Source organism: Juglans microcarpa x Juglans regia, chromosome 1S (assembly GCF_004785595.1).
Source record: "Juglans microcarpa x Juglans regia isolate MS1-56 chromosome 1S, Jm3101_v1.0, whole genome shotgun sequence".
In the NCBI taxonomy this organism is placed as follows: domain Eukaryota; kingdom Viridiplantae; phylum Streptophyta; class Magnoliopsida; order Fagales; family Juglandaceae; genus Juglans; species Juglans microcarpa x Juglans regia.
In genome coordinates, this window is record NC_054595.1 from 14,742,575 (window position 1) to 14,752,516 (window position 9,942).

General features: G+C 35.0%; 1 protein-coding gene across 1 annotated transcript; it reads left to right on the top strand.

Annotated features, from left to right (window-relative positions):
• The first annotated feature begins 1,405 nt into the window (after positions 1-1,405).
• LOC121247871 (xyloglucan endotransglucosylase/hydrolase 2-like) lies at positions 1,406-3,167 on the top strand. The gene is made up of 3 exons (XM_041146335.1): positions 1,406-1,898; positions 2,308-2,501; positions 2,671-3,167. The coding sequence occupies exons 1-3, from the start codon at positions 1,632-1,634 to the stop codon at positions 3,044-3,046; spliced, it is 837 nt and encodes a 278-aa protein (XP_041002269.1). The 5' UTR covers positions 1,406-1,631; the 3' UTR covers positions 3,047-3,167.
• Positions 3,168-9,942: the final 6,775 nt, after the last annotated feature.

Genomic DNA, 9,942 nt, shown 5'->3' on the forward strand with positions numbered 1-9,942 from the left:
TCTTCCAAAACTTGCTTCGTCTCTAACTATAATCACGACTAATAAGAAAGTCTCATCCGATTGCCCCCTCTTACCCTTTTAATCTATAATAATAATTTCAGGATCTTTAGCCTCCTCAGTACCTACTTGGGTCTTGTTTAATACCATGCAACTAATTATGCATATGTATTGGTTTTGTTTAAATTAATTGGTATTAATGTTGCTCCCATTATTATTCCTACTATTATTATATAACTCTTCTACTTTCTCCTTTGTACATTTCTTCCTGCTGCATGCATAGTATGAGAGAGAGAGAGTCACGGAAACTATCACTTTTGATGGCTTCTGTAATCTGTGAAGAATCAAAGCCATTTAATATACATTTGGTTTCAATATTCTTCTTGGATTTTCTGTTTCTAAATGCTAGAATACTTTGTGGTGGTAATAGTAAAGCCCCACCCAACTTAATGAAGACATTTTCATGCTTAATGTTGGACATTTTCCTTAAAACATGTCTGCATGGTGTTTTAAAATGACAAAAATTTTTATTTCCATAAAATAATGTTATCAATTTTATCATTTTTAATCACAATTGGCTGATGTGGTATATCTCAAATGGTTTTATAAACCAATCATTTAAATAAATAAAACATAACTCAAAATATATTACAATGATTAAGTGATGTGCATGATTGAAGATGATAAAATTCATAACAGAGAGCCAAAAATGAAAGTGATAAGATTTTTGGTCTTTTGAAGACATTTAAGGGCCCGTTTGAATATTGAGATAAGATTAGTTAAGATGGTTTGTAAATAGTAGTTAGATTATTAATTGAAATTAGATGAGATAAGATTCATCTCACCTTTGTATCTAGACGGGCCCTAAATGTATAGTAGATTATAGTACGTACTCACTCTTCTAAAATAACAAAGTAAGGCACAAGAGTTGGTATGATCTTAGCAATATATTCAAGATGCTAGATCTCTCTTGGCTCAACTTCAACAATAGACAGTTGTTCATATTTAAAGAGGTTTTAATTCAATTCCTCATGCTTTGACAAGAAGTGCATTAAGCATTGCTGATTCGATGTTTGATACAAAGGAAGTTTCTCAATGTATTGCTCATTTATTGTATGTATGTTTGGAAATTGAATAAAATTCGAATGTTCTTTTTCAAAAAAGAAAAAGAAAGAGTACAATATTACATTCTTCTCGATGGGGAAATTCAAATTCATGATTCGTGGTCCCAAAGAAAACTTGCAAACCTTGTTCTACCATACCATACTCGTTGTCATCCACCACCTATTTAAAATCACAGCAAAAGAGGGCCCTACAGAGTACAGAGCACCATGATTATAACACATAGCATTCTCTGCAAAACTAAACAAATAAATAAATAATCAACCAAACACCAATGCCCAAACAAAAGCCTCCAGCTTTCATGGTGTGCTCAGCTGGCACCAGCTTTGGCTCCTCCAGTAATTGCATGCTCACGCATCCCCCACCCTTCCTTAACCTAGCTAGCTGACCTCCCTTTCTTCTCATCTCTACAACCATTTCCTCCTTCCTATATATATGTAGTTGTCCCTAAAACCTTTCCCTTATAACTATCACAAGCTCTCTCTCTCTCTCTCTCTCTCTCTCTCTCTAAAATGGGGTTCTCTGGTTTTGCATTGGTTGGTGTAGTTTTCAGTTGTTTATTAGTTGCAACCTGTGCTGGTAACTTCTACCAAGACTTTGATATAACATGGGGAGGCAACCGTGCCAGAATATTCAAAGGAGGACAGCTTCTGTCTCTGTCTCTAGACCGAGTCTCTGGCTCTGGCTTTCAGTCTAAGAATGAATACCTATTTGGAAGGATCGATATGCAGCTCAAACTTGTTGCCGGCAACTCTGCTGGCACAGTCACTGCATACTATGTATGTCTTCAAACTCGTTCATTTTTTCTCCTCACTTTCCACATACACACACACACAGAGCAAGCACATACACAGACACATAAATATATATTCAAACGACAACCTCTGGCTTCTAATAGGCAGCAGGATATATGATTAATCCTTGCCTGCTTGAGACATCTTCCATGCATGTGCCTCTTGAAAAGCGAAAGTTGAAGGTACATAGTCAGCTTTCAAGGGCAGACAACCCATGTAGGCAGACAATTCAAACACCTTTAAAAACTTAAAAACACCTTAAAAAAAATTCAGACACCTTTTCTTACATAGCTTGGTTTAAGTCATTTTCGTGTCATTCTTTCCAGAAACACGCTAAAAAATTCAAACATAGCTCTCTTATTTCACATGCTTGTACTCTTCTTTTCTATTGCAGTTGTCGTCTCAGGGGCCAACTCACGATGAAATCGACTTCGAATTCTTGGGAAATGTTAGTGGTGACCCTTATATTGTACACACCAACGTGTTCACTCAGGGCAAGGGAAACAGGGAGCAGCAATTCTATCTCTGGTTCGACCCCACAAGAAATTTTCACACTTACTCCATCATCTGGAAAGCCCAACATATAATGTAAGAGAAACACCAACTTTAATTTCTACCATTTGCCAACAACAACAAACCTAGTGAACTTGGATACAGTTCTATGATCTTTGGTTATCCTTGACTTGTCTTTGTTTGTTTTAACTTCAAGTGCACTTAAACAATTCCCAACACAACTTTTTTTTTCTTTGTATCCCAGCTTCTTGGTTGATAACCTTCCTATAAGAGTATTCAAGAATGCAGAGTCGATTGGCGTTCCATTCCCAAAGAGCCAACCCATGAAGATTTACTCTAGTCTTTGGAACGCTGACGACTGGGCCACAAGAGGTGGATTGGTGAAAGCTGATTGGTCCAAGTCACCCTTCACAGCATACTACCGGAACTTCAATGTTACATCCTTCAAGTCCACCACTTCCCTAACCGATGCAGGGTTGCTAGCCAACGAGCTTGATGCCCATAGCCGAAGACGTCTGAGATGGGTTCAGAAATACTTCATGATCTACAACTATTGCACTGATTTAAAACGCTTCCCTCAGGGTCTTCCTCCAGAGTGCAGACGGGGGAGATTTCTCTGAAAGTTTGAATCTATCTTTCTAGTAGATTTACGAATCAAATAAATTAAATTATTTTGTGTCTTGTTTGTTTACCATCCAATTTCTTTGAACTTTTATATGTGAAGATACTTTATGTTAATGACTTGGATTATTTCGTAAAGTGCGAGAGAGACATGTTGGAATTATTTTCAAAATAATATGTTTATTATTAATATTATTTTTTGGGTTTATTTGAAAGTTATGAATAATTTTGAAAATGGAGAATTTGTAGAAAGTTTATAAGCTATGAATTAGGCTTATATTATTTTGGATCATTAGCTGATAGCTGGCTTAGTGGTATTAAGGCTCCAAGGTTCACCCACTGGACTGGGTTCGAGCCATGCCTTCTTCAAAGGAGGAATTTTTGTTGATTTACAGAGAGCCTGTTTACAACCTGCGTGAAAAGGCATGGTGCCATACAAAGGCTTATCGCTTGGCAAATAAAATGCCAAAGGAATACCATTAGCCGATTGGCTTAGTGGTATTGAGGCTCCAAGGTTCACCCACTAGAATGGGTTCGAGCCATGCCTTATTCAAATAAGGGTTTTTTGTTGATTTATGAAGAGCCTGTTTGCAGCTTGCGTGAAAAGGCATGGCGCCATACAAAAGCTTATCTCTTGAAAAATAAAATGCCAAAGGAATACCATTAGCTGATAATTGGCTTAGTGGTATTAAGGCTCCAAGGTTCACCCACTGGGCTGGGTTTGAGCCATGCCTTCTTCAAATGAGTGATTTTTGTTGATTTACGGAGAGCCTGTTTGCAGTCTGCGTGAAACGGCATGGCGCCATACAAAAGCTTATCTCTTGGCAATTAAAATGCCAAAGGAATACCATTAGCCGATAATTGGCTTAGTGGTATTAAGGCTCCAAGGTTCACCCACTAGACTGGATTCGAGCCATGCCTTCTTCAAATGAGGGATTTTTGTTGATTTACGGAGAGCCTGTTTGCAACCTGCGTGAAAAGGCATGGCACCATACAAAAGCTTATCTCTTGGAAAATAAAATGCCAAAAGTTGCAACAGTTAGGTTTCGAACTTGTGCGGGATGGATGGCAAGGAAGCAATGTGACCGTTTCATTTGGTCCAACATTTGTGTCACTTGGTAACAGGCACAATAAATATACCTGTTCGGACCAGATTTCAGAAAAATGAAAAGTTATAACTTTTCATTTACATCTTTTAGTCCTTTATAAATAGACCCATTGACCTACGAATTTTAGTATGAAAAAGAGAATATAGAACGGAAGAAGGCAATTTTGAAATTCTCTCTCTCCCAAAATTTTTTCATTTCTTCAAAACTTATCACTAGGATCTGTTCATTCTGCAGAGAACAGATTTTTAATCTCTTGGTTGAATAGCAAAATCTAAGGGTATTCATGGTCTAATTTTGTGTGTGTATAACGCAGTTAGACAAACAGACTTGTTCTGGACTTCATTGTATCTTGGAGGCAAATTCGTTTGTAACCCTTGTGTATACCGTTATTGGTGGAGGCAAATATTGTCCTAATGAAAGCGACATTTGTAACGCGCCTTGAAGCAAATTTTTCTCTCACTATTTTATGTTTTGCAGCCCCTTTGCTCCAACAAGACAGACACATAATCTAAAACGATCTTTATCTAAAAGGGAGCATTCGTCCTAAAATTCAGTTGTTCTCAATGGATGGAAGCTAGATTCAAATTTTGCCTACTCAATAGTAACTATATTATAATTTAGTTGTGATAGGGTGCTCTAGTACTGAGACTGTTACCCATTTATTCAGCCCTCTCATCTACAAATCGCCAATACTGCAAGTGACGGTTATACAAAAGCCTCGACATATATGCATCATTAATAATATGACCTTCCTCCATCTTACAATATTTGCAAATATCAACAAATTAAGAAACTAAGAATCAAATGTTAACAACTTGAATCAAGCTGGGGAATCATGTCATGGGTTGAGGCATAATCAGTCTACTATTGGGAGTGTTTTGTAGTAGTATAAAAGGTGAACAAGGTCAAAGAGTCTAAGGACTACTAGTCCAGTTTCGATTCTTTGCTTCCCTTCAGTCCCTCTAGTACTCTAAATTCAAGCATGTAGTTGTAGCTATCAAAGAGTTTAAATACTTGGAAAAGCTTACAATTCAAGAGTTGATAGGTATTTTGTGAGTACATGAGTAACAGATTCAAAAGAATGAAATTTCTATGTATTAGAACAAGTAGAAAAGTCAAAACTTACCCTCAATGATTTAGGCAAAGCTAGCCCCAACCGTGGTCATGTTAGAGGCAGGGGGCATGGCAAATCCAGCCCCAATCGTGGTCATGGTAGTGACAAAGAGCATGGAAATCACCATTGACCTTGCTAAAGTTAGCATAATATGCTCTAGAAGTTGAAGATAAGGAGGCAACTTAGGAAGAGTATCTACACATGGACGTTGAAACATTAATAACACTCAATGCTACAACAAGTTTCGACACTATGTGTGGTGTCCTGTTCCTCAGTAAAGAGCTTGGCGAGGATTTGTGGTGCCAGGAATGCTGGCCGGTCAGCAACACTTTGGATCTAGGTTGGAAATAGGCGTGCAATTTATTTTTCACAAGTAATATTGCATGTGTAAACGAAACATATGAATATATCGCAACAGAATAAGTAAAGGCTTAGTCAAATACTAATGTTAATTGTAGAAGAGGTCTAAATCAATAAGAGGTCCATCATTAATAATAATAATAATAATAATAATAATAATATCTACAAGTCATTGTCACTTCCCAAATAGTATTATACAACACCAATTGCTCATTACTCTCATTCAAGTACAACATACCGAGCACAATTTATTGCTGGAGTAAATAGTACATTCTCACTAGTACAAATGATTAATAGATGAGACATACCTTTGTCTCTAACACTCGGGCAAGTTCGGTGCTTCCACTTTGGGAATCTTCTCCCAGACTATGTCTACATCAAGACCAACAGTTTCGATGAAAGAAACCATATGTAAGTTAAACAACTATGATAGTACTACTAATGAGAGACAATGCATGTGAAGATGTATGCGCTACTTCATGTGAATTATTTGTGAATGCATATTCATGCATGGTAAGTAATCACCCTCTGAGCAGAAACATATGTCTTCATAATTATGGACAGGAATCACCCTCTGGATAAAACACAAGTATATAAGCATGACGATGAATCACTCTCTAAGCAAATCTCAAGTATACGTAGTTACCGCTGAGGTGAGAAACCACCCTCTCATTAAAACCAGTAAAAACACATCATATCTTATCATATAAATACCAAGTAAGGAATCACTCCATCGTTTGATGCAGCAGCTAGGACTGGAAAAAAAAAATTGAAAAATTGGTGAATCGGACTGAATTGGTGTGTTCGGTCCAATGTAAAACTGGTTCGGTCCGGTACCCGTTCCAATTTTACAAAACCGACCCAATTCCGATTTCCATTTTAATAACATTAGACTGGATTGAACCAGACCAGTTCATATATATAATTTTTTTTTTATTATATATATATATAATTTTATTTGGTTTTTAATATTATATTATATTATATTATATGCCAAATTGTTAATTAATATAACATCAAATTTTAAAATCTTATTATTCATGTTTAATAATCTAATAACATAAAATTAATATAATATTTGATATAACACAAAATTAATTTTATAAATATTAACATAAGTTATAACATTTGATATATCATATAAATTTTAATTTTAGAACATAAAACTTTAAAATTAATATAACTTAAAATGAATCTTAAACATGAAATATTAATATTAAGTTATTAATTAATATAAACATACTTTTGATTAATATATATATATAAAGGATAAATACATTTATGGCATAATGAATTACAATATATATATTTTTATAAATACATTTCTATACATTTGATCATTGCATTCATATAAAAGGTGTATAGTCTAACTTATATAGACTATAGCTAAATTTAATATTATACTAGTATCTTTATCTGTTCTAGAAAATTTTGTGAGTTTTTCATCATTAAAATTACATCGGAAAAACTGGTAAAATTAGATCGAACCAAACAGAAATCGAGAAAATCGAAAGTTTTAATTTCGATGATAAATCGGTTCGGTACTGATTCTTCAATTCTTAAACTAGTATATACTGGTTCAGTTTTAAAATATATCCAAAACTGAATTGAACCGAACTGGTTACACTACTTGTGGGGACTCTCCCTACCCAATCAACATGCATGCTGATTCACTAGTTTCAAATCATCCGACATAAGAAATCACTCAAACTATTTACGCACCTAAAGACAACATATATGATCAACCAAGGGAATCACTTCACCCAATTAATCGACTCAAAGATAACACAAATGATACACCTTGAGAATCTCTTTACCTGTCTATAGAGTGAGGCCAATACCAAAACATTCCACACCGATCATCACAGAGACTACCTTTACCTGCATGAAACTGGTGGAAATGTGTCATAGGAATGGCGCGAGGAATCACTCTACCTGTCTATGATGATCGACACATGGTAAGACACATGCACCCAGAACTCACACTTATCATCAATCCACATCATTCAAACTCATGACCTCAAAATCGCAATGTAGACATAATCCATAAACATAATAAAGAAGATTTATATTACTTTTCATGTAGAAAAGGGGGAAAAGTGATACAGAATATGCAAAGCCTATCTTTTTATAACGCCCCAGTCCCGAATGAGTCGGAGAGTACAACTCGCTGTTTCAGGTCAACTGCTCTAATATGAATAATCTAAAACACTACAAAATCTCAAAGTAAACCAAACTTCCAAAATACCCAAACAACAAAGCAAAACAGAACTATTGAATAAAAGGCTTAGATAACCAAAGTACACAATTTGTACTTATTCCACTATGCTCATGTAGCCTTATACATAATTTCTAGTCTTGATCCCACCTGTACCATCAAATTATCTTAAAAATGTTATGGATATAAGGGGTGGGTTGTCAACAACTCAGTAAGCATAGAACATATATTAGTATGTAAACATGAGCTTTTTCATAAAGTTTAGTATGCAGAAACAAACCATTTCATTTCCATATGCACATCTGAAAACGTGTTATTAGAAAATCAGAACGACTATTCAATCTTTTCATATTCAAAAACCAACTTTCATATTCAAAAACATTGTTCATAATCAAAAACACTTTTCATATTGAAAGACCATTTTCATATTAAAAAACGCTTTGGCATAACATAACTGAACATCATCTTATCATATCATATCATATACTATGTTTAACCCCTGTGGTAGGGTTGTGCTATCCTCGGTGGCCAAACCATGCAGTATCATATTGTGAAACTTCTCCTTATTCATTCTCGGAATCCTGAGTGTGCACATATGAAAGAACACATAAAAGACCATTTTCCTTCCAAAGTGGGTGTACTCATATCATATCATATTATATCATGTTGGTACCAAATATATAACGTGAACTAGTATCATCATATCGGAATCAGAATTAGAATCAGAATAAAAAAAGATAAGTCACGCCAAAGGTTTTTCAGATTCATATCATATCAAACCAAGCGATGAACATATTCATATAATTTCATATGATCCAAAAGCAGATCCAAAACATTTTCGTATCACATGTACAAAAATTCTCAGATATTATATTCGCTCTTTTGCACATTTCAGAAATATGTTAAATATTGCTCGTCTATACTATTCATTTCAAAAAACATTTTTCTCTTTTCATACAAATTTCATAAATGAATGCAAAACACATAATTGAGGTTGTTTTCATATTTTTCTTTCCAAACATAACATGCACATTTTTACAAACCAGCATCAGTTCATTTTCTTTTTATGCAAATCTAGCATAGGAATCCCGCTTACATGAACTTCTCAAATTTTAAGAAAATTTTCTCAATAATGCCGAACAAAAACTACTCGTCACCTATAAAATAATCACGTAATTTTCGTAAATTTTTAGTCGGACATGTAATTCGATATTTAAATCTGAAATGCTAAAATTAACCTATTTTAATTCCTCGATACCTAAAATTTTCATAACCCTAAAGTACTATAATTTCACAAATCCACCAATATCTACTTCATTTCTCCGACTAAGATATTAAATTCTAACTTATTTACTATTGAAATCAAGCTATAAAATTTAATACTTGATAATATAATTATATCAAGATATTTTAATTTAAACAACAAAATTTATTTAGTAAAAATAAACTAGATCATATCTAAAGTATTTAAAAATAAAATTACAAAGCTATCGGTACTTCTGAAAATAAGTTTGAAAGAAAATCTTTACTTAATAACAATTTAAAATCACGTAAATAATTTCTGTAAACATAAAAGTTTTTAGACTTGGATAAAACAAAATAGAGCCGACTTATATTAAACCCAATCTCATCAATAAAACCCTACCCAATTAAAAAAAATAAGTCCACTATCGACCAAAATATTGTGAGCCCAAGCCCACCTTAACAATATAGGGGTACTATCGTAAGTACAACCCAAGTTAAAAGCTCACGTGCAGACTAATCTTCCTATTTTGAAATGGAAATGCTGGACAGGGAGGGGCATATGGCAGCAGCTTACCGAGACTCACGTGTAGTGGTGGCCTGGGTTGGTATCTATGGCGGCGCGGCTGGGAGCAGCGGCAGTGTACTGTGAGTGTGTGAGAGAGAGAGAGAGAGAGTAATGAGAGAGAGATAGAGAGGCTGACGTTGGAGAATGAGGAAGAATAACCGAGAAAAGGGGGAGAAAGAGAACTAACGTGAGAGGGTCAGAGGCCGAGTGAACTCACCGAGGGAGGAGGGAGGTGCGGCGACGGATTCTGGGTAATGGGACGAAAACGCAAATCAAGGCGGTTA